Source organism: Sciurus vulgaris, assembly GCF_902686455.1.
Source record: "Sciurus vulgaris genome assembly, chromosome: 2".
Lineage (NCBI taxonomy): Eukaryota > Metazoa > Chordata > Mammalia > Rodentia > Sciuridae > Sciurus > Sciurus vulgaris.
Window position 1 is genome coordinate 202,804,074 of NC_136462.1, and position 20,868 is coordinate 202,824,941.

General features: G+C 66.1%; 2 protein-coding genes across 2 annotated transcripts in view; one reads left to right on the top strand and one right to left on the bottom strand.

Annotated features, from left to right (window-relative positions):
* The first annotated feature begins 277 nt into the window (after positions 1 to 277).
* Positions 278 to 5,005, top strand: ADRM1 (ADRM1 26S proteasome ubiquitin receptor). Its single transcript, XM_079129651.1, has 10 exons — positions 278 to 413; positions 878 to 1,091; positions 1,670 to 1,786; positions 2,903 to 3,026; positions 3,214 to 3,300; positions 3,614 to 3,695; positions 3,877 to 4,109; positions 4,265 to 4,422; positions 4,553 to 4,655; positions 4,804 to 5,005. Exons 2-10 carry the CDS (start codon positions 879 to 881, stop codon positions 4,905 to 4,907), a joined length of 1,221 nt encoding a protein of 406 aa, XP_078985777.1. The 5' UTR covers positions 278 to 413; position 878; the 3' UTR covers positions 4,908 to 5,005.
* Positions 5,006 to 5,110: 105 nt separating this feature from the next.
* Positions 5,111 to 20,868, bottom strand: part of LAMA5 (laminin subunit alpha 5) — a 42,883-nt gene continuing 27,125 nt past the window's right edge. The window contains exons 33-80 of the mRNA XM_079129650.1: positions 20,417 to 20,532; positions 20,135 to 20,346; positions 19,563 to 19,767; positions 19,227 to 19,371; positions 18,927 to 19,067; positions 18,625 to 18,786; positions 18,305 to 18,406; positions 18,138 to 18,221; positions 17,259 to 17,489; positions 16,567 to 16,680; positions 16,275 to 16,402; positions 16,014 to 16,094; positions 15,726 to 15,940; positions 15,317 to 15,417; positions 15,049 to 15,229; positions 14,812 to 14,961; positions 14,212 to 14,363; positions 14,032 to 14,142; positions 13,700 to 13,811; positions 12,984 to 13,154; positions 12,620 to 12,816; positions 12,431 to 12,547; positions 12,122 to 12,276; positions 11,666 to 11,807; positions 11,470 to 11,572; positions 11,033 to 11,143; positions 10,413 to 10,592; positions 10,191 to 10,339; positions 9,940 to 10,116; positions 9,700 to 9,836; positions 9,461 to 9,614; positions 9,163 to 9,296; positions 8,930 to 9,092; positions 8,736 to 8,858; positions 8,510 to 8,658; positions 8,298 to 8,430; positions 8,086 to 8,229; positions 7,852 to 7,982; positions 7,399 to 7,566; positions 7,197 to 7,329; positions 6,951 to 7,090; positions 6,685 to 6,877; positions 6,464 to 6,619; positions 6,219 to 6,369; positions 5,995 to 6,128; positions 5,823 to 5,916; positions 5,580 to 5,699; positions 5,111 to 5,475 (exon numbers count right to left, since the gene is read on the bottom strand). Coding sequence (XP_078985776.1) covers positions 5,336 to 5,475; positions 5,580 to 5,699; positions 5,823 to 5,916; positions 5,995 to 6,128; positions 6,219 to 6,369; positions 6,464 to 6,619; positions 6,685 to 6,877; positions 6,951 to 7,090; positions 7,197 to 7,329; positions 7,399 to 7,566; positions 7,852 to 7,982; positions 8,086 to 8,229; positions 8,298 to 8,430; positions 8,510 to 8,658; positions 8,736 to 8,858; positions 8,930 to 9,092; positions 9,163 to 9,296; positions 9,461 to 9,614; positions 9,700 to 9,836; positions 9,940 to 10,116; positions 10,191 to 10,339; positions 10,413 to 10,592; positions 11,033 to 11,143; positions 11,470 to 11,572; positions 11,666 to 11,807; positions 12,122 to 12,276; positions 12,431 to 12,547; positions 12,620 to 12,816; positions 12,984 to 13,154; positions 13,700 to 13,811; positions 14,032 to 14,142; positions 14,212 to 14,363; positions 14,812 to 14,961; positions 15,049 to 15,229; positions 15,317 to 15,417; positions 15,726 to 15,940; positions 16,014 to 16,094; positions 16,275 to 16,402; positions 16,567 to 16,680; positions 17,259 to 17,489; positions 18,138 to 18,221; positions 18,305 to 18,406; positions 18,625 to 18,786; positions 18,927 to 19,067; positions 19,227 to 19,371; positions 19,563 to 19,767; positions 20,135 to 20,346; positions 20,417 to 20,532 — 6,942 coding nt within the window. The 3' untranslated portion in view covers positions 5,111 to 5,335. The remainder of the gene's footprint in view (positions 5,476 to 5,579; positions 5,700 to 5,822; positions 5,917 to 5,994; positions 6,129 to 6,218; positions 6,370 to 6,463; positions 6,620 to 6,684; positions 6,878 to 6,950; positions 7,091 to 7,196; positions 7,330 to 7,398; positions 7,567 to 7,851; positions 7,983 to 8,085; positions 8,230 to 8,297; positions 8,431 to 8,509; positions 8,659 to 8,735; positions 8,859 to 8,929; positions 9,093 to 9,162; positions 9,297 to 9,460; positions 9,615 to 9,699; positions 9,837 to 9,939; positions 10,117 to 10,190; positions 10,340 to 10,412; positions 10,593 to 11,032; positions 11,144 to 11,469; positions 11,573 to 11,665; positions 11,808 to 12,121; positions 12,277 to 12,430; positions 12,548 to 12,619; positions 12,817 to 12,983; positions 13,155 to 13,699; positions 13,812 to 14,031; positions 14,143 to 14,211; positions 14,364 to 14,811; positions 14,962 to 15,048; positions 15,230 to 15,316; positions 15,418 to 15,725; positions 15,941 to 16,013; positions 16,095 to 16,274; positions 16,403 to 16,566; positions 16,681 to 17,258; positions 17,490 to 18,137; positions 18,222 to 18,304; positions 18,407 to 18,624; positions 18,787 to 18,926; positions 19,068 to 19,226; positions 19,372 to 19,562; positions 19,768 to 20,134; positions 20,347 to 20,416; positions 20,533 to 20,868) is intronic.

Consider the following 20,868-nt stretch of genomic DNA (forward strand, 5'->3'; position numbering starts at 1 on the left):
TGGGCGCACCGGCGAAGTGCCGGCCCTCTCCTGGGGGGGCGGCTCTCCCGGGGTGAGGACGCGGCGCCCACCGTTGGTGGCCCGCTGTTCCCGGCGCCGCCGCCAGGGGCCGCCCCCGCTCCCCTATGACACAGCAACAATAGGGGCCTCTCTGGCCCGCGCGCCCAGGGCCCGCGCTTCCGCCGGAAGGGAGCCGCCGGCGCGGGGGCGGGCCGGGGCGGACCGGGAAAACGGACAGCCATGGGGGCCAATCGCGGCCGGGGTATGGCCGGCCGCGGGGCTGACGGGGCCCAATCGGCGACCAGAGCGCGGGCGGGGCGGGCCGAGCGCGGGCTTCCGGCGGGGCCCGGCAGGCGCCGAGGAGGAAGAGCGAACCCGGACGGCGCCTCTCAGCCGAGGTTGGGCGCAGCCAGGTGCGGGCCTGCCGGGAGCGGGCGGCAGGCGGCGGGCGGCGGGCTCTCCGCGCGGCCCCGCTCGGCTCGGCTCCGGGAGGCGAGTCCTCTGTGGGCCGCCACGAAGCCGGGCGAGGGCGGCCGGACGGGCCTGCCGCCGCGAGGGCGCTCCGGCCCGGCGAGAGGGCAGGACGCGGGCAGCCGCGCGGCACCCCGAGGCGGTGCCCCGCGGAGACGGCCAGCGGGTCTCCCCGCCGGCCCGACGCGCCGAGGCCCGCGTGTGCGGGCGGTGACGTCGCGGGGCTCGCGGGCCGGAGGCGGCGGCGCGGCTTGGGTGCACTTGAGGGGCGGAGAAGCCGCAGGCCGGGCCTGGGGCTTGGCCCGTTGGCCCGGCGCGGTGGGGCGGGCCGACACTCGGGTTGAGCTTTCCCGGACCGTGCCCGCCCGCATCTCGCTGGGCCTGGTGCCCGTCTCTGCTCTTTCAGGATGACGACTTCAGGCGCTCTGTTCCCAAGCCTGGTGCCAGGCTCTCGGGGGTCCTCCAACAAGTATTTGGTGGAGTTTCGGGCAGGGAAAATGTCACTGAAAGGCACTACCGTCACTCCAGATAAACGGAAAGGGCTCGTGTACATCCAGCAGACCGACGACTCGCTCATTCACTTCTGCTGGAAGGACAGGACATCAGGGACCGTGGAAGACGTAAGTGCCGCCAGCCTGAGCGCCTCGGGCCCAGGCAGGTGGATAGCGATGCGAGTGCCCTGAGCGCACACGGGTTTGGGGTCGGGGGGTCTGCTGGGGTACGTGGGGCTGCTCTCTGAGGCTCCCTCCAGCCACACCACGCAGGGTCAGTGCCGCACAGTGACCGGTCCACGCATTTCAGCACCTAGCCGTGACAGCTGGTGACACATCCTGAGACCTTGTGCCTGGCTTTGAACTTTCAGCGCTAGCTCCTGGCACTGCAGAAGTCGGCGAGAACCGGGCCAAGAGGCCTTCTGTGGGGTGCTTTGTTCTCGCCCCAGGCTGCTCTGTTACAATCAGAGCGGGCCTGGCTCACCTCTGCTCGCGCGGAGCACTCCCCAGGGTCCTTCGAGATCTGGAGGCCTGCCTGATTCCGCCGGCCCTTAGCACCCTGCCCTTCACCCTGACCCTGGCTTGTCCACCTGCAGAGACCTGCTGGTGAGGGGCTTGGAGAGGCCCACCCTCTTGGACCCAGGGATTCCTGAGAGGCTGGGCCTTGGCAGGGCAGGTGTGTGGCTGACTGTCCTTGTGGTCACCAGGACTTGATCATCTTCCCCGATGACTGTGAGTTCAAGCGCGTGCCTCAGTGCCCCAGCGGGAGGGTCTATGTGCTCAAGTTCAAGGCTGGGTCCAAGCGGCTCTTCTTCTGGATGCAGGTACTCGGGAGGGTTTGTGTCCTCTCTTGTGGTGGTGCTTGGGCTAGAGGCCGGTTTACTCTGGCGTGGTGTTCGCACTCGGGCTGGTCTGGCCTGGCCTGCTGGCCTGGGTGGAGCTTGGTTCAGCGTGTTGTGCGGTGGGGATGGTGAGGGGCCTCTCCAAGCCCTGAGGCCTGAGGCTGGGTGTCCCACTGCCCCCTCCACTCCCTCACCACCGCTCGGGCCTGGGTGCCTTCCCTGCTCTTCCTTTTCCCCTTGCGTGCTCCTGCGAGCTGCAGAGCTGCGCCCTGCCCTGACCTGTATTTTGAGACGGGGTCTCGCCAGCTTGCCTGGGCTGGCCTGGGGGCTGGCATCATTTTGCTGGACCTGCGCGTGGCTGGGGTGGAAGGCGAGGCCACCTCAGCTCCCTGCTGCTGCTCCTGAATGGGGCATTGCCCCGCCCACAGCTGCAGTGTCCGTCAGGTGGGGGAAGCCCTGCTCGCTCTGCCACCCACCAGTGGCTTCCTGGCTTGATCCTGCTCCTGTGCTGTCACAGACAGAGTCGCACAGAGCAGCTGGGACCCGGCCTTCTGGGCCTGGGCGGCTGATCTGAGGGTCAGGCTCAGAAAGGTGCCAGCCTGCCTTTGCTGACCACGCACTGTCTAGAGGGCAGCAGCCGTGGTTGCGGCAGGGGGAGGCCAGCTGGGAGCCAGGAAGCTGCTGAGGACCTGAGGAGGCCACAAGAGGGGCTGCGCTGCGCTGGTGTGGGCCCTCGTCAGTCCACAGGCCTCTGCCCTCTGCTTTGATTGCCCGTCGCCCGGGGCAGTGTCTGTCTCCTGTGCCTGCACGTCCTCAGTGGGAGCTGGGAGATGTCCTGTGCCTCGTCTCCCTGCTCCTCGAGGCCGTGCCAGGGCTGGGAGTCACAGCTGGGTGGGGCTGCTGGGGTGCTACGTGCTGTCAGCTGTGTCGTCCCCGACACCTGCAGAGTGCTGCGCTCCCTGCTCGGGGTGCTGCCGTCCCTGGGCAGTCTCGTCCTTAAGCTGCAGCAGAGGACTGCTGGCGATGTGGGCAGCAGGGGCAAGCCACCACCAGGCAGCTCCTCCTGGGCTGCTCAGCTGCCCCGCGTGTCCCCCACAGGAGCCCAAGACCGACCAGGATGAGGAGCACTGCCGGAAAGTCAACGAGTACCTGAACAACCCCCCGATGCCTGGGGCCCTGGGGGCGAGTGGGAGTGGGGGCCACGAGCTGTCAGCGCTGGGTGGTAAGGGTCGCCATGGCCAGGGTGCGCAGGGCAGGCGTTCTGGTGGACTAGGGGGTTCTGGGTGAGAGTGCTGTTTGTATCCACAGGGAGGAAGGAGCTGGGCTCGGCCCTCCTCCTGGTGCCCCGCTGGTGGGCAGTGGGCCTGGGACAGCGGCAGGCGGCTGTGTCTGAGCACCGTGTCTTCCAGGTGAGGGTGGCCTGCAGAGCCTGCTGGGGAACATGAGCCACAGCCAGCTCATGCAGCTCATCGGACCAGCCGGCCTCGGAGGACTGGGTAACGTCCCGCAGCTCCCCTGTGAGCTGGGCTCGCTGCACTGCTGCCTGTGTGGGCAGGGCCTGTTCACCCTGCAGTAAGGAGCTGGGTGGGCCAGGCCACCAGGCAGGACCCCAGCTGGGTACTGGGGAGCCTTACCTGCTGGGTGTGGGTGGTGTGCCAGAACTGAGCTATGCTGGCCAGGGCTCGGGTGGAAGAGCAGTGGTCTGAGTGGTCAGTGCTGGCTCCTGACTTGCCTCCCTGCTGGGCCCTGCCTCCTTCTAGGTGGGCTGGGGTCACGGGAGTCCTGAGCACACATCTCTGCTCCCCATAGGTGGCCTCGGGGCTCTGACTGGGCCAGGTCTGGCCAGCTTGCTGGGCAGCGGCGGGCCTCCTGCTAGCAGCTCTTCGTCCAGGTGAGCCTGCAGCACCCTGCCTGCCGCATAGCTGCCGTCATTGGCGTTGGTCACTCCTTTCAGAAAATGGGGTGCACGGGTAGGCATGAGGGAGGGCTGTGGTCTGAGCCTCCACGGGCCGTGTGGCGGGGTCAGGGCTGGGCGGGGGTGGCTGCTCCAGCACAGCGCTCACTCTTCCCAGCTCCCGGAGCCAGTCGGCAGCGGCCACCCCATCCTCCACCACCTCTTCTGCCCGTGCCACCCCAGCCCCCTCTGCCCCAGCAGCCACCTCGGCGACCAGTCCAAGCCCTGCGCCCAGCTCAGGTAATGGAACCAGTGCAGCAGCCAGCCCAACCCAGCCCATCCAGCTGAGCGACCTCCAGAGCATTCTGGCCACCATGAACGTGCCGGCCGGGCCGGGAGGCGGCCAACAAGGTAAGACCACGTGCCTCGAGGCACGCATGCCACCTGCCACTCCATGTTTTCGCACTGGCCTAAGAGGGTGTGGGGTTGAGCTCTGGCCCCAGCTGCCCTCCAGGTGGTGCCTGAACTTGGCTTGGTCCCCTGAGGGCTGTACATCTGTGCCCTAGTGGACCTCGCCAGTGTGCTGACGCCAGAGATCATGGCGCCCATCCTCGCCAATGCCGACGTCCAGCAGCGCCTGCTGCCCTACCTGCCCTCCGGGGAGTCACTGCCCCAGACTGCAGAGGAGATCCAGAGCACACTGACCTCGCCCCAGTTCCAACAGGTAGACCCTGGCCATGCACATGGAGGAAGGGAGAGTGCTGTGCCCTGGCACCCCTGAGCTGGCAGGCGCTATGGTGGTCCCGAGGCCTTGCCCGGCAAGGGCCCACACTCAGCTAGGCTCTTCCTTGCAGGCCCTAGGCATGTTCAGCGCGGCCTTGGCCTCGGGGCAGCTGGGACCCCTCATGTGCCAGTTTGGCCTTCCTGCAGAGGCCGTGGAGGCCGCCAACAAGGGCGGTAAGTGCCTCTGCCCTCTGCCCTCTGCCTGGGGAGAGTCCCTCAGTTGGCAATGAGCTGCGGATGCCTAGCCACCCAGCCACCGTCTGGCTCTCGCTGGGTCCCCTCTGGCGAGTGCTCAGTCACCTGTGTTGGGAATGCTTTTCAGATGTGGAAGCGTTTGCCAAAGCCATGCAGAACAGCGCCAGACCCGAGCAGGAGGGTGACGCGAAAGACAAGAAGGACGACGAGGAGGACATGAGTTTGGACTGAGGTGGGCGTGGCCGCCAGGTCGCCTGCTCTGTGGTGGCGCTCCCACCCGCTCCTCTCTTCAGACCTCCTGATAAATAAAGGTCCTTTCTTTTACCTGCCACCTCTGGTCTCTGTCCCTGGGAGCCCCTTGCCATTCTCTTCCTTTCTGTTGGAAGCCAGGCCTCTCCCAGACCATCATTGCTTCAGTTTTGGTTTAGAGCCAACAAACAGATTTAATTTTTGCTTTTACGAAGGAACAGTGGTCTTAGACCCACACCCCTGGGAGGAGGCAGAGTGGCTAGCAGCATAAGCCTGTCTTCCCTCTCGACCCAACCAAAGCTGCCTCCAGGAGGGAGGCTGGAGTCCAGAGTCGTGGACAGGCAGGGAGGGTGGCCAAGGTCCAGGGGGGCTAGAGGGCGAGCCTGTCCTGTGGCTCGGGGGCGGCTTCTCTACCACGCTGGGCAGCCTCTGGCCCCCACTGCCCCCTGAACTCCCGTGGAGTGAGTCACAGCAATGGGGAACTGGTTCACCCTCAGTCTCCTCATGCAGCCACGGTAGGCGGGGGACCTGGACTCCGCTGCTGTGGGCTCTGTGGGTGCATAAGGGCCAGAAAGGCTGGTTGGGGTGGCAGGAGGTCCACAGTCACCCGCCCCCAGCGGGCAGGTCCCCCCACTTGGTTGAGGCCACACTCACCAGGCAGGCCGCCAAGATGCAGAGGTGCTGGGGCATTGGCCAGGGCGGCCAGTGAGGGGCCCATGGTGTGGTTGCTCTGTGTGTCCACCTCCAGCCGGAGCATGTTCCCGCCCTTGGTGGCTGCAGGGCCAGCTTGTGGGTGTCCCGCCCTGCCCCGCCCCTCAATGCCAGCCATGGTACGGGCTCTCCAGCTGCCCCTTCTGAGTCCACCCAGCTCCCTGGCCATGGGAGGGGCCCACTCACCTGCCAGCCGGTGCCACTTCCCATCACACAGCCCTGTGGGTTGTGTCACCCACGTGGCAAACTCGCCTGCCCCATCGTCTGCACGCAGCAGGACCTGTGGTGGGGTGCGGGTCAGGCTGCGTCCCAGTGCCTCAGTGCCCCAGTGCCCCCAGCTCTGAAGCGCCCTGCTCACCCGTTCCTGGGACACCAGCAACTGCAGGAACGGGGCACCCTGGGCTCGGCCCAGGTGGAGGATGAGGCCGCTGGCTGCCAGGGGCCGCACCTGCAGCTCCAGACCCACGTCCGGCAGCGTGGCCTCTAGGAGTTCTAGGGGGAGGGCCACAGTGGGAGAGGAGGCCCCACCCCAAGGCCCCCAGAATCCCCCAGGACTCCCAGGGGCCTTTGGTCCCCACGGACCTAGAGTGAGGACTCCGCCACCTGGGAAGAACAGGCCGTCCTCCAGGGGCCCAGAGGTGCAGGGTGTGACCCCGACTGTCTGTGTGGGGGCCCCTAAGGGCCACCCATTCAGCCGCAGTCCTTTCACACAGCCGCTGAACCCCACGGCCACCTGTGAGGAGGCAGTGGTTGCGGTCAGGCCCAGGCTGCTGAGGCAGGGGCAGCAGCCAGTGAGCCCATGGAGGGGCAGGGGTACAAGGGCTCACCGGGGGCTTGGAGCTGTGGCTGCCAGCCGGGAGGCCTCCCACAAAGAAGGTGTGGGGCCAGGGGCTGGTCACCCTCCGGGGGCGTCCCTTCTGGCTTCTGGCCCGGGTCCCATCCACCAGCAGCCGGATCCGACTCTCCTCCCAGCGCACAGATACCTGGGGGTGCAGAGCAGTCAGAGGTGCTCCTGGGCCCTCCCGAGTCCCCTCTCGGGCTCCCTCACCGTGTGCCAGTGGCCTGCTTGTGAACGCTGGCGGCTTTGGACCCGGAGCTGGAGCCCAGGGCCTTCTGTTTGTGCAACAAAGTATCCGCGGCTCAGGAAGAGCGCCAGCGAGGGGCTGCTGGCTGTCGAGGGGGCAGCGAAGAGCAGAAGGCCCTGGGGGGCATCAGGGCGGACGAGCATCGAGATGTGGGACCTGAAAGCCCAGGGTGGCGTCAGCCTTCCCTTGGCAGCCCCTCCGAGCCCACCCCAGCCTGGCCGGCCCTTACCTCTGGGAGACCAGGACGCCTGCGAACTCCAGATGGCTGGGCAGGGGACCCCCAAACTGATAGGCATCTTGGATGGTTCTGAGACGCAGGGATGACGTGCAAGCAGAGCCCTGGATGGGCGGGTGGCTGGGGCGGGAGGCCTGAGGACGAGGACAGGGATGCAGGGCCTCCCGCTGGGAGCCTCCCAGTAGGAGCCGCCCTCCCACCCACTCACCCAGTTCTGCCCGCACATCCCGGGCGCCCCACCTTCCGCGCTGCCGCCCGCAGTCCTCGCAGTCCCTGTCCCGGGGTCTGGGTATGCGGGGTGGGCGCGCAGCCCGAGCTCACGTTGACGCCGCCCACGTTCTGCAGGTCCAGCACGCGCTGTGGTCCCTGGAGCCTGTGGGGCAGGCACCGTCAGCAGCTGGAGGTGGCGCAGCGGGCACCCGCCCGACGCCCGCCTGCTCACCGCTTAACAAAGACATTGCTGATGCAGCCGCTGAAGTTGCGGAAGGCCCCAGACTCGGGCAGGCCACCCAGCAGGAGCCGCGGGGGGCCCTCGGGCGGGGGCTGCAGCCCGGAGGGCAGTACCCGGGGCTTTGTCAGCTGCAGCTGGTCGTCCACATAGAGCGAGACCCTGGGAGACAGGAAACGGCGTTTCCCCAGCCCTGTGTAGCCCTCTTGCCACTGGGTCTGGCCCACAGGGAGCAAGGGCAGTGGGCTCACCCCTCCTGCGGCCCCGCCCACATGGAACAGGGGCAGTGGGCTCACCCCTCCTGCGGCCACGCCCACACAGCGGGAGGGGGGAGGAAGGAGGGCAGTGGGTTCACCCCCCCTATGGCCACGCCCACACGGAGCAGGGGCAGTGAGCTACCCCTCCTGCAGCCACGCCCACACCCAGCAGGGGCAGCAGCTGGCTCACCCCGAAGCGTTGCCGCGCAAGACCACGTAGTGGCTGGCTCCGTCAGCAAAGGCTCCTCGCGTTTTCATCTCTGTTCTCAGAAACTGAAGCATCACGTGGCCCTGCTGCAGGGACACCTGGCACAGCCCGTCCTGCAGACAGTGGCCAGGTGAGCCAGCTGGCAGTGTGCTCAGACTCCTCCCTCCAGCTAACCATGTCCACAACCGTCCCCGCAGCGGGACCCAGGCGGCTCACCAGGGACGCGCGGTAGTACAGCAGGCCGTTGTCCTGGGTGCTGCGGAAGCCAAAGCCCGAGTAGACCTCGCCGGTGAGAGGAGCCACGGCCGGGAGAGCCAGGGGCAGGAAGCCGTGGCCGTGCAGCGTCACCTTGCGTCCCACCTGTGGAGGGTTTGCTGAGTGCCCGCGGGGCCTGGAGCCAGGCTGCCCACCTCGGGGAAGGCGCTCACCAGCAGGTCTGCGGTGCAGCCGAAGCTGATGCCGGAGGTGTTGAGCCTCTTGAGGTCCACGTACTTGCCCAGGGCCTTGATCCCCTTGACGCAGCCGCGGATGGAGCCCCCGGAGGGGAAGAGCTGGAGCAGGCTGCGGGGCAGCAGGGTCAGGGGTCTCCTGGGCGCCTGCCCGGCCCGCTCTGTCCACCAGCCCCGAGTGCCACGCTCACCTTGGGGGCAGCTGCTCGGGCGGCACCCCCCCCAGGTAGTAGGCATCGGCCAGCTCCAGCGCGTTGTCCTGCTCCACGCTGAAGACCGTGGCCCTCTCCACGCGCACCAGCACTCGCTTGCGGCTGCCGGCCAGCAGGAACACCTGGATCTGGAGGGGGCAGCGTGAGCGTTCCTCGCCTGCTGGACCTGGGGCCCCGACCGCCCGTTCCCAGGGGCCTGCCTTACCGCCTTGCTGGCGGCAGTCAGAGGAGGCGGGGTCTGCAGCGGCGCGGCCTCCTTCAGCCCGGCGCCGAAGTCGTAGAGGAGCACGAGGCTGCCCTCCCGCATGGCCAGGCACAGGAACTGGCCCTGGGGGGCAGGGAGGGTCAGCACGGGGCAGGGGTGGCCTGGGGCTGGGGTGGGGCCGGGGGTGGGCGTGCCTGGTGCTCCAGGAGGAAGATGATCCCGCTGTAGGACACCAGCCGTAGCTCCTGGTCAAAGCGCTTCGTGCTGCTTGGCTGCCTCTCAAAGCTGATGCGGGCAAAGCCAGTGCCATCCAGGTAGGAGCCATCTGTGAGCCACGGGTCCCCAGTTGACTTGGAGCTGCAGGTCAGAGGTGTCGGGTTAGCAGAAGGTTGGCGGATGGGGGCAGGTGGGACCAGGCCACACATACCGGGCACACGGCTTGTCCACAGCTGTGTTGAGCAAAAAGGTCCTCTCGAAGTTATAGAGACTGACCACCTCCTCGTTCAGAGTGTCCATCTCAATGCAGCCCCGGTAACCAGGGAAATGGAGGGGTGCAGGGGGCTGTGGGCATGGCAGCACATAGTCAGTGAACCTCCCTACCCAGCAGAGACTGATGGGAATTCAGACTACAGTATGAAGAGTTAAAGCTAGACACTGAGAAGTACTTCCCAGGACAAGAAAGGCAAGAGCTCCTGGCTTGCTCCCTGAGACTGGGCCAGGCTTACCGTGAAGTTGCTGGGGTACCCCCCCACATAGAAGACAAAGTCATCGGGCTGCAGGCTGAGCAGACCTTCCATCCCAGGGGCCACTGTGTCCCCCTTGGTCTCGTGGACCATCTGGTTCTCCACTGTGACAGACATATGGCCAAACTGGAGGGTCCTGAAGACAGAGGTGAGGTGTGAGGAGTGGCCCTGGCACGGCTGCTGCAGGCCTTGGCTTTGGCCTGTCTCCGAGGGGCTCCTACCTGTCCACGCTGACGGCTGCGAACTGCTCACCAATGCTCTCGTCCACGCTGAGGGTTGCAGGCCCAGCCTCCCCCAGCCGATACACCCAGTGCACCTTCTGGTTGCGCAGAGACACACCCATGTAGTCTCCAGTGGCCTGTGAGGGCAGTGGGAGGGCCGCTGGGGCAGGGACCAACCTCTCCCTGCTGCCAAGCCGATGCCCGCCAGCTCAGTCTCCCGCCTCTGGTCCTGCCCAGTACCTGGCGGCTGCCCATGTACAACACAAAGTGGTCCCCAGCATCCTGCCCCGGGGGCGGTGTTGGCTCTGAGTTCTGCAGGTAGAACTTAAGGGCAGTGTAGGCGGCGAGGTCAGCAAGGTCTCGCGGGGCACGCAGCTGCACCCACGAGCGCCCGTTGAACTTCATGGGCACCTTGACCTGGGGGAGAGGGAACGCCGGCGCTCAGCACCTGGTCTCCTGGACACCCGCCATCTCCTGGGACTCCCACCCACCTTGCTGGCGGCTCCCCGGGCCTGGGCAATGAGCTCCCGCACGCGGCCGATGTTGGCAGACAGAGCCAGGCTGGCATTGTGCACTCCGCGGTTCTCCAGGTCACCCAGCTTGGCCAGCAGCTGTGGCAGTGTCTTCTCCAGGGTGGACACTGTGGGCAGGGTGGGCAGGGCTGAGAGCCTGCTCTCCTCCCTCCCCCAGGAGCACGAAGGAGGACTGCTCACCTGAGCGGCCTGCGTCCCGCACCACCTGGCCCAGGTCCTGGCCCTGCAGGCCCCCAAACTGCCCCTGCCACTGCTCCACGCTCCTCTGCATATCCTGGAGCTGAGCCTGCACACGGGCAGCTGTGTCCTGGGCTTCTCTGGCCACAGTCTTAGCGTGGGCGATCTTCTCAGTCGTGCCATCTGCAGAGGGTACGCTTGGCAGGAGCCAGCTGAGGGCTCCTTTTGGGCTCTGCTTTCCCAAGTCCCTCTGATGGACCAGGGAGCAGGTGTGCCCTCCACCCTGCAGCTCAGTCTTCAACGGACTCAGCACTGTGCCTGGACCCCAGGGGCCTGCCCTCTACCAGCCCCCCAGCCTGGCCACAGCTGCAACACGGCAGCACCGGGGCCTCTCCAAACCTGGCTCAGAACAGATGACTCCTTGCCTCTGCAGCAGCAGCCGCAGTCCCTCACCTGGCCTGTACTCCAGCCCTACTGGCCCCAGGTGGGTCTCTGCTCACAGACCATCTCTTCCCTGCTCACTGGACGCCCTTCGATGATGCTCTAGCACCCCTGCCTGAGCCTGCCTGTGTACCGTGGGGACAAAGGAGTGTGAGCAGGGGCAGGGACAAGCTACCAAGTACCTGTGTCCATGGCCACCATGGCCTGTGCTGCCTGGATTCGGGCTGCAAGCTGGTCCTTCCTGGTCTGGACATCATGGAGCTGGGTCCTGGCACCTTGCAGGGTGACCCGTGCTGTGGGACAGGGAGCTTAGCCCTGAGGAGCACTCCCCCAAGACCCCCAGACCAAGCCACATGTACACAGGTGGAGAGCCAGCGGATGTGGGGCCCTGGCTTCGACCATCTCTGGCTGTGGCTCCCTGGCCCACACACACCCAGGAGGAGGGCAGGCTTTGTGGGTCCCTCAGGTGGACACGGAGCAGATGGAGCAGGGTCCACATGCAGGGCCACCATTCCTAGCCCTGAATCACACTGTAGTACCCTGCAACCCCATGCAAACGCGGCCCAGAAGCCGAGGCCCCCGAAGAGCCGGGACTCCCACGTCAGGTGCCAGCACTCACCCAGGCCCATCCTCTGTTGCTGCCCAAGGACAGCCTCCTCCAGGGCACTGCTGTTGGTCAGCAGCTGCTGGGCTCGAGCCGCCAGGCCCTGCTGCACCACCATCTGCAGACACAGAACAGGGTGCAGGTCACACTGCTGGGGAGGTGGGAGTGGCTCAGGGGCTCCTCTTGAGCTGGGGGGAGGGCGGAGACTCACCTTCCATGTATGGCTCGCCTGCTGCCGAGCCTGGCCAGCAGCCTCCTCTGCGGCCTGCACAGCCTCCAGGATGCTGCTGTAGGCGTTACTGGCCTCCACGGCCCTCTGGATGAAGCGGTCCTGGTTGACACCGATGATGATGCTGGGGGTGGGGTCAAAGGGCTGTGTAGGTTGCAGGGTGCCAGGTACGCTCGCGGGGCTCCCTGGCCCTTGCCATCACAGCAGCTGGGCTGGCCCGCCTACTGGACCAGCATCCAGGTGAACCTCTGCCCACCAGGCATGCCTCTCCTACTGCTTCCTGCCAGTCTGGGCCCTGATTTCCTGTGGGCTGAGGAAGGTGGCTTCCCTCTTTAGGAGCCCTCCCAAGCCAGCTGCCCCATACAGACCTGTCTGCCTCCAGTGAGATTTGGCTGCATCCCCAGGTGGGCCTGGGGCTCTCCCCATTGGGCCACGCACCTGGACAGGTTATGGGCCAGCTGGTCCAGCTGCTGTGCATGGGCCTCAGCGGCCTCCACCAAATCCACCTTGCTGCCGGCTGGGGAGAAGGTCTGTATCTTCTGCAACAGTGGCGTCCGGGCCCCGTCCAGGCTGGCAGCCAGGTGCTCTAGGTCCTGGGGGTGGGTGGGTTCAGTGGGACCCTCCTGAGACCTATGCCCACCTGCCCAAGGGTCACACACTTGTACAAGTGAGCCCAGAACTAGCCACAGGCTGCAGCCTGGTGGGAGCTGGCCAGGAAGCGGCCACAAAGGGCATGGCTGTGCTCACCTCCTCGGCCTGGTCCATGCCATGCAGAAGTTCAGAGACATGGGCCAGGGTCCGGCCAGCGGCCTGCAGAGTGGCCTGCAGGGTGGCGTTGTCCCGGGACAGCTCCTGCTTCCTTTGCTGGGGGAGGATGGGATTTAGCTGTGAGGGGAGCAGAGGGGTCCTGGATGGGGGACGAGGGCAGGTACTCACCAAGGCCTCCTCCAGCTGCGCCTGGTTGTGGCTGTTGAGCTCTTCGGCTTCCCGTGTGGTATCCACCGCCCGGTTCAGTGCCTCACGCAGGTCCATGAGGCTGGCCTGGTGCTGGGCCAGCTGATCACGGGTGCGTGTGGCCAGTGCCTGGTTCTCCTCCCAGCGGCTGGTCAGCTGATCTTGCACGCGGGCCAGCACTGCCCAACACCAGGGCGAGGGTGGTCACCCTGGCAGCCAGTCTCCTTCGTGACCCTCGGTCCCCACCTGGTCCCTGCCTAGTGCCAGTCCACACCGACCTCAGTCCCAGGGCTCCCAGGCCATGTCCCTGTTCCTTCCCAGCCTGACAGGGGCCAGCACCACTCACGCCTCTGGGCCTTGGCCAGCTCAGCGTCTGCCACTGCCCGGGGGGCCTCCAGGTCACGTGCCCGCATGTCCCGGAGTAGCCATTCCACCTCTGCCAGTGTCTGGCGCAGCTGCTCACCCGACGGGGCTGAGGCATTGGCTGGTGACAGGTGGCCCATCTGGGATGCCAACTCTACAGGGGAGGAGGCCGTCAGGTCCTGGGGCTGGCCTACTGTCCACTAGATCTCTGCCATAGGCTTCCAGGCCCGAGGCTCCCTGGCTGGCCACCAGTGGTAACTCCAGAGCTGCCTGACAGCTCCCTTCCTCCATGCCCTGCCCTCCTGCAGGACCACCCCCGTGGCCACTCAGCCTGCCTCCTGAGCTGCCCTCCCTGCCCCTCCTCCAAGCCCAGTCCTGCTTGGTGACCAGTGTGCGGCTGAAATCCACTCCTTCCCAACCTCTGGCTGGGCCAGGTCCTGTCACAGGAGTGCAGAGATGGTCTCATGTGTGCCCGGGTTTGTAAGTGGGAATATCTGACCCAGGTTTTCCCAAGGAGGCCGAGTGGGGTCAGCCCCTCATGTATCTCCCGATGCCCTGCTGTCCCCCAGAGGTGCCATGTCCCCATCTACACGTGGCCCACAGCACTTCCAAGGCCAGGCTCAGTTGGAGACCTAGGCACACGCCCTGTGCAGCCCTCCCCACTCAGCCCCGAGCCAGCCAGACTGGGTTCTAGCCTACCACTCAGGGTGTGGTCCACAGCCTGGATGGTCCCCAGCAGCATCTGTGCCCGGCCGAGGGTGGTCTCAGCGCTGCCCAGCAGCTGGCCTGCCCGGTCTCGGGCACCTGTAGCCTGTGGATGAAGCAAGTCAGCCCATTGCCCTGCTGTGGAGAGGGGCTGGGTCTGGACAGGGGTTGGGTGGCAGTGTCAGGGGGGTCCCAGGGTCTCCCAGGAAGAGGGCCGCCCAGGGTCTCCCAGGGTCCTGCCTGGCTGCCCAGGGTCTCTCAGGAAGAGGGCCGCCCAGGGTCTCCCAGGGTCATGCCTGACCGCCCAGGGTCACCCAGGGTCATGCCTGGCCGCCCAGCTGCTGCACATCCTGCCCCAGGCTTGTGCTCTGCTGCTCCAGGGTCTGCAGCTGCTGCGTCGTCTCATGGCGGGCGCTGAGCGGGCTCCGGAGCTGGCTCTGTGGGGAGCAGGAAGTGGGCGCCCGCTCTGCAGAGGGCGGGGCTTGGAGGGGGTGTCCAGGGAGTACCTGCAGGGCGGCCAGGGAGGCACTTAGCCTGTGCAGCTGGGCCCAGGCCACGGAGCTGGCGTTGACACCGTGGAGCTGCTCTCGTAGGGTGGGCAGGAGGGCGCCAGCCCGCTCCAGGTCGTCCAGGAGCAGGACCACACAGTGGTCACACACTGCAGCAAAGAGCAGGGTCAAGGGGTCAACATGAGTTAGGGACCAGGGTCAGAGGAGTCAGCACGGGGTCAGGGTTCAAGGTGGAGTCAGGGCTGCCAGAGCAGGGGTGTGAGGCGTGAGTTCCTGGTGCAGCACAAGAGCCACAGAGGAGCAGGAGTGTTGGCCGGGCTGAGGAGTCAGGGTAACAGGGATCCGGGTCAGCACGGGGGCCCCAGGGTCAACTAAAGGCCATCACAGGGGTCGGGAGGGACCTGTGTGGTTGCAGGGCTCAGCAGACCTGAAGTAGGCAGGGGCCCCTTGGGAGACCGAGATGGACAGCTGGTCCACTCGTGGTGCGGTGGGCACAAGGCCCACCCACGGACCCAGGTCCGTGTGGGTCAGGACCCCCACCTGCTGGGTGAAGCTGGAAGGTGGGACGGGGCAAGGAGAGGCACACGGCAGGCCCACCTTCACAGTGGACGCCATGGCCTCCGGGCCCGCCAGGCACGGGCACCTGGTGTTGCTGGTTGCAGGTGTCACAGCGTTCCCCACTGAGCCCGGGGGGACAGGTACAGCGGCCTGTGTGCAGGTCACAGTGGCCCTCTGGGCACTGGCAGCCTGTGGATAGGGTCAGGGTGAACAGGACCCCTCAGGCCTCAGGGTGTTGACCACTCACGTGCCCTCCCGTGGTCCCGCCATACTTACGCCTGCAGCCCTGCTCTGGGCGCCCCCAGTGACCAGGGGCACATGCGCGGCACTGGCGCCCCCCAGCCCCGGGTGGGCACTGGCACTGTCCAGTCTGGGGGTGACACTTGGGGCTCTCTGCAGCTGGTCCACAGGCACAAGGCTGGCAGCCCCCACAGCCCTCAAAGCCAAAGTGTCCCTCCTGTGGGCACAGGCTGTGGTCAGAGCCCTGCATGGCCCTCCAGACCCCTTCCTCCATCCCTGAGAGCCTGGCTCCCAGCGGCAGTACCTGACAGCGGTCACAATGCTGCCCAGCCACGCCTGTCTTGCAGAGGCAGTGGCCACTCTGGGGATCACAGGCCTCTGTCCCACATGGGGAGCAGTCACACCCTGCAGAAGGGGGTGGCTGTGGCAGCTGCCCTGGGCCCAGGCCCCAGCCCCGGCTCATCGTGGCCCTGCTGACTGGTCCAGGTGCCCAGACCCCACGACCACCAGCTTGCTGTCTAGTCTGGCCTCCCGCCGGCAGTGCTGCCCAGGCAGCCCCGACCAGACATGGGAACAGCAGGGGTGGGATCTGACCACGAAGCTGACCAGGAGAGGGGCCTGACCGGCAGGTGGGAGGGGACCCTGCCCGCCCAGCCGGGTCAGGACCAGCATGCAGGTGGCTCCGGGCCCCCAGCGCCCCGCCCCGTGCCTACGGGTGCAGTTGCCAGGCAGGAGGGCGTTGCCGTAGAAGCCAGGGGCGCAGTGCTGGCAGCGGGGCCCTGAGGTGTGGTGCAGGCAGCTGCGGCAGGCCCCCGTCAGGGGGTCGCAGTCGCTGACGATCACGTTGGGGTCGCCGTTGCCGCTGCAGTCACAAGGCTGGCACGTGCTGCCCAGCACCAGAGGGTTCCCGAAGAAGCCAGGTGCGCATCTAGAGGTGGAGGCTGGTCAGTGGCCACGGCCCCACAGCGCAGCCTGGTCCCCACGCCACCCCGCCAGCTCACCGCTCGCAGGAGGCTCCCGCGTAACCAGGTCGGCACAGGCATTGGGTGCGGCCACCTCGCAAGATGCAGCCCTCTGCGAAGCTGCAGGGACAAGCACTGCTCAGCATGGGCAGTCCTGCGCCTGGGCAGCAGTCCCCACCTCAGGTGCCCCCGCTGCCTGGGCCTCCCGGGGCAGTTGAGCCTCTCAGTGGGGACAGTGTGGCTCTGGGCGGGACTGCAGGAGCCAGGCTGGGGACTCAGCAGGGAGCACGGGGCACTTACTTGTTGGAAGGTACTGCCAGGGGGCAGGGACAGCTGATGCAGGGGGCCGTGGGGTCCCCAGGGCTGCTGCTCACGAAGCCGGCCTGGCAGCGCTCGCAGTGGTCCCCCTCCGTGTTGTGCTGGCAGCCCTGGGGCAGAGCGGACAGTTGGCGCTGGTGGTGGGGCCCAGCCCACCCTGCCTAGGCCCTTCTCCCCAGACTGGCTGTCTAGAGCCACAGTCCCAAAGACCAGGGTCTTCCCTGCCTCCTTTCTGTGCCCTTGGTGAAGCCCAGCCCCCCAGGGCCCTACTCACCACGCAGATGCCAGCGCCAGGAAGGCAGCGGTCTGAATGGCCATGGCACTGACAGGGTACACAGCGGCCCAGAAAGAGACCTTTGATGTCCCGGTAATAGCCGGGGGCACATTCCTGGGGAGTGCAGGGGCATTGGTGAGAGGGAGGAGTGGGGCAGGAGGGACAGGAAGGCAGGGAGGCTGCTGGCAGCCGCTGGGAGCACAGCAGGGGCACCACAGAGTCAGAGGCTGGGCCTGGGCAGCTGGAGGCAGGGCAATTGTCTAGCTTCTGGCCCCCAGACCCAAGAACACACCTGAAGCTGGGCAGATGCACTGGTTCTGGGACAGCTGGGCCCTAAGGCTGGAGAGCAGCCCCTCCATGTGGGTCAGAGCGGCCTTTCTACCCCAAATAACTCTTTCTAGGGGTGTTCAGCCACCAACCCCTGGAGTGGCAGGAGCCACTGAAGACTAGAGGGAGCAAAGTGGACACAGGTGAGAGAGGGGTGGCTAAGATGTGGGGTAGGACAAATGGCAGGGCAGACCGACAGCTGGGCAGTGGGCAGGGCGGCGAGTGGATAGTGGGGAGCACAGCTGACCGTGAGCAAGCACATGGGCCATCAGGGCAGCGGGGATGGACAGGCAAGAAGCAAGAGCAGGTGTGGCAGGAGGATGCTCGAGGGAGGGGCCTGTGGCCCCCTTCCCCTACCACCTCACCTGGCATGAGTCCCCACGGTAGTTGGCCGGGCACATGCACAGCTCCACACTGCTGGCTGGAGGCCCCCTGCCCGCCTCACTAGCCACCTCCAAGACCACTCGACCCAGGGAGATGGTCGAGGAGGTCTGTGAGAAGAGGGCCCGGATCTGCAGCTGCTCCAGGCCCGCCAGCACCATCATGAGCTCCTCGCGGGAGACGGCGTTGTGGGTCTCCAGGTGTCGGAAGTTTCCCTGCAGGGCAGAGACACGACCTCAGAGGGCCACACCCAGTGGGCAAAAGGGAGCCTGGGACGGAGCCTGGGACAGACCCTCAGGTAGGTGACAGACACCACACAAGTCAGGGACAGGATGGAGGAGGCGCCTCGGACACCGTCTGTAAAACCAGCACTGGGCCCTACCTCAAGCCACACCCCAGGGCCACCCCAGCTGTGTCAGGAGCTGAACGTGCAGAGAAAGCAGCATGAACATCTAGAACAGGATGAAGGCCAGTGCTTCCTGACCTCACCTCTATCCTCTTCAACAGGACACAAAAACATGAGCCGCTCATGAAAACGGTTCAGCTTGGTGCACTGAAGACGGCTGTTCATCACAGGGTGCGAGGAAGGGAGGAGGGAGGGAGGAGGGGAAGGAGGGGAGGGAGGGAGGGAGGAAGGGAAGGAGGGAGGGAGGGAGGGAGGGAGGGCACTGGAAGGCTGCTGAGCAGTGGGAACCATCACCCATCACAACCAGGGACTTGAAAACCAGTAAGCAGCACGACAGTGTCACACGGGGACAGTGAGGAAGCCTGCTTGCCCCCAGCCCTCCTCTTCTCCATGGAGAGCAGGTGCAGTGGTCCTGGGGCCACTGTGTGTGCTTGGGGCTCAGGACTGCTCCACTCACCTCTACCAGCTGCAGCTGCCCCCGATGAATGTGGCCGGGGGCAGGGTACGCCGGCTCCAGGAACGTGATGCGCATCTGGTTGCCCTGGAAGACACATGGGCCGGGTGAGAGCCAGCAGCTCACTCCCACCATCCTGCTCCCTGGCCACGTCCACCCCATGTCAATACCTGCAGCACCACATCTGGCCTGCTCTCGGTGGGGATGAAGACATCGCCGCGCTGGGTTTCTGAGTGCAGTTCGTAGCGGAGGGTCCCACCATAGGACGACACCTGGAGCAGGACAGGGGACCACTTGGCTAGACCCTGGCCACAGGCCCAGACTCTGGTGGCAGTGGCCCTGGAGCCGGGCCCGGCTCTGGATTCTTCTGCATTCTGGCCCCCCTCACAAAGTGGGGCATCCTTGGACTTGACCTCACCACCTCCTCCCCGTCCTCCAGAGGAAATGGCCACCCTGGAATTGCCACCCCTGACCCAAAGTCCCTACTCACCCGGTCCCCCAGGTAGGAAGCGGGGGCCTGCCAATACAGCTCGGGGGAGGTGTCGTCCACACGCCTCAGGTCTGCGTGGAGCAGCTCCGTCTCTGCCCGCCTCTCGTGGGGCACCACCTGCCGGTCACTGCTCAGCAACGTCCAGCCCTCCATGTCCATGAACTGCGGGCACGCGGTGGGTCACACAAAGGTGAGTGCCCGCCCCACAGCTCCATCCTGCCCTCCATTCCCACTGGGGGAGGAAGGTATGCTCTCCCCCAGGAGGTGCCAGCCTTGGCCTGTGTCCCCAGCCGGGTGGATACCTCGTGGCGGGCATGGACGGAACTCCTGCAGCGCTCTGTGGCCCCAAAGCAGAAGCAGCGGGTGCAGCCCTTGGGGTTGGTAGCCTCCAGGGAGAAGGTCCCGAGGCGACACTGGTCACACCGTGGGCCCTGCACATTCTCCTGGGGGCAGGGGGCAGCAAGGGTCAGCTGTCCCAGCCATGTGTCACTGTCACCCCTCCACCCCCAAAACTTCCAGGAAGCTCTTAGCACCCAAAAAGGTTGCTGAGGACCATGTCTCAGCTGAGGGGTGTGCAGGACAGGGGCCTGCAGGCTGCTTACCTTGCAGTGGCAGTGGCCCGTGAGGGGGTCACATATGCTGGGCGCCGTGCCTGCCTCGTGGCACTGGCAGGGGCGGCAGTGGGGGTACCCGTGGAAGCCGGGGGCACAGGAGTCACAGCGGCGCCCTGCCACGTTGGGCCTGCACCTGCCAGCAGGCCGGAAGACAGTTGAGCCTTTCACCCTGCACACTGGTGCGAGAGCCTGTAGGGTCCCCACCTAGACAGTGTCCCCAGGAGCTGAAGGGGGCAGGGTATACACCAGGCCCCACTGGTGAGGGCAAATGTCATTCCTGACCCAAGACTGCCTGAGGCCACGGGGGCCCTGTCCCAGGCTCACTTGCACTGGCCACTGTCCATGTCACAGGTGGGGTCGGTGAGCTCCTGGACGCCAGGCCCTGAGCAGTTACACTCCTCACAGCCAATCAGCGGGTGACAGCCGAAAGTCTGGGGCTGGCAGACCAGGCAGTCAGGGGGCACCGTGCGAGGAGGGCAGATGCACTGGCCTGTGAGTTCATCACACAGGCGGGCGCCACAGTCGCAGGCTGTAGGGGAGACACAGCCAGCTGACCCCTCTGCCCCACTCAAGCCCAGCTGCAGTCCTCCAGGACCCTGCCCCAGGCACCTAGGCAGCTTCTCTGACACAGAGGCCAGAGGCAGCAGGCCACCATGCCCAGGGCCACAGGCAGCAGACCACCTGTTAGTCCCTGGAACCTTCTGGACACCCCTGCTCCCGTGAGCAGGCCACTATCAGCTGGAGGTCCACAGACAGAAGGCAGCAGGACTGATCTGCCAGGCGCCAGGACGTTCTGCTGACTCCCAAGCCCATGTCCCCTAGTACTGCCCACCTCCCACTGGGAAGTATCCCTTGGGTCTAGCGCCCATGGTCACCGGCTTTCCTGCGGTACTCACGTCTGCAGCTGGGGAAGCCCCAGTAGCCAGTGGCACAGCGGGAGCAGTCACGGCCAATCACATGGGCCCGGCAGGGACACTGGCCCCCAAAGGGTTCACATGTGGGGCCTGTGGCTCCCACCTCATGGCAGCGGCAAGGCTGGGCCCCGTTGTTGTAGAAGAGGGAGAGGGAGGTGGCAGCATTTCGGCAGAACAGGGATGAGCTGCTGGGGCTGAAATGGAGGATAGATGGTGAGGCCAGATCCTCCCCTGGACCCCACCCGGACCCTGGTCCTGCCCCACCTGGTGTGGTAGCTGTGGGCTGCGCAGTGGCTGATGAAGTCATAGGATTTGTCCAGGGGCTCCTCCTGGAGGTAGCTGGGGCTGTAGGCGTCCTCAGGAACCACGAGTATGTAGTCCTAGGGGAGGGGGCCTGGTCACTTCCCACGGGCCCAGCCCAACACTGGTTGGGGGAACATGGCCACAGCCTGCTGCAGAAGCGGGCAAGGCGCAGCTCCCGAGCCTGGCCAGGGCCGGAGCTAGGGTCCCGCAGGCAGCCCAGACTGCTGGCAGCAGCTCACCCCAGGGTCCTGGCCACTCTGGAGGGAGGTGGCCAGGCTGCACGGCTTTGAGGAGCATGTGTGGCCGCAGGACCTGCTCATGCCTGCTCTTCACTTGTTCTTCCACCTCCCTCCCTCCCCACCGAGCAGGCTGGGCTTCTCTGGGAAGACCACTCTGACCAGCATAAGCTCAGG

Bases quoted from the DNA above. Each gene is read 5' to 3' on its own strand.
- ADRM1 (XM_079129651.1), top strand. From the start codon at position 879: ATGACGACTTCAGGCGCTCTGTTCCCAAGCCTGGTGCCAGGCTCTCGG. The intron at 3,027-3,213 runs GTAAGGGTCGCC...CGTGTCTTCCAG, and splicing joins CGAGCTGTCAGCGCTGGGTG to GTGAGGGTGGCCTGCAGAGC. The intron at 4,110-4,264 runs GTAAGACCACGT...TCTGTGCCCTAG, and splicing joins GCCGGGAGGCGGCCAACAAG to TGGACCTCGCCAGTGTGCTG.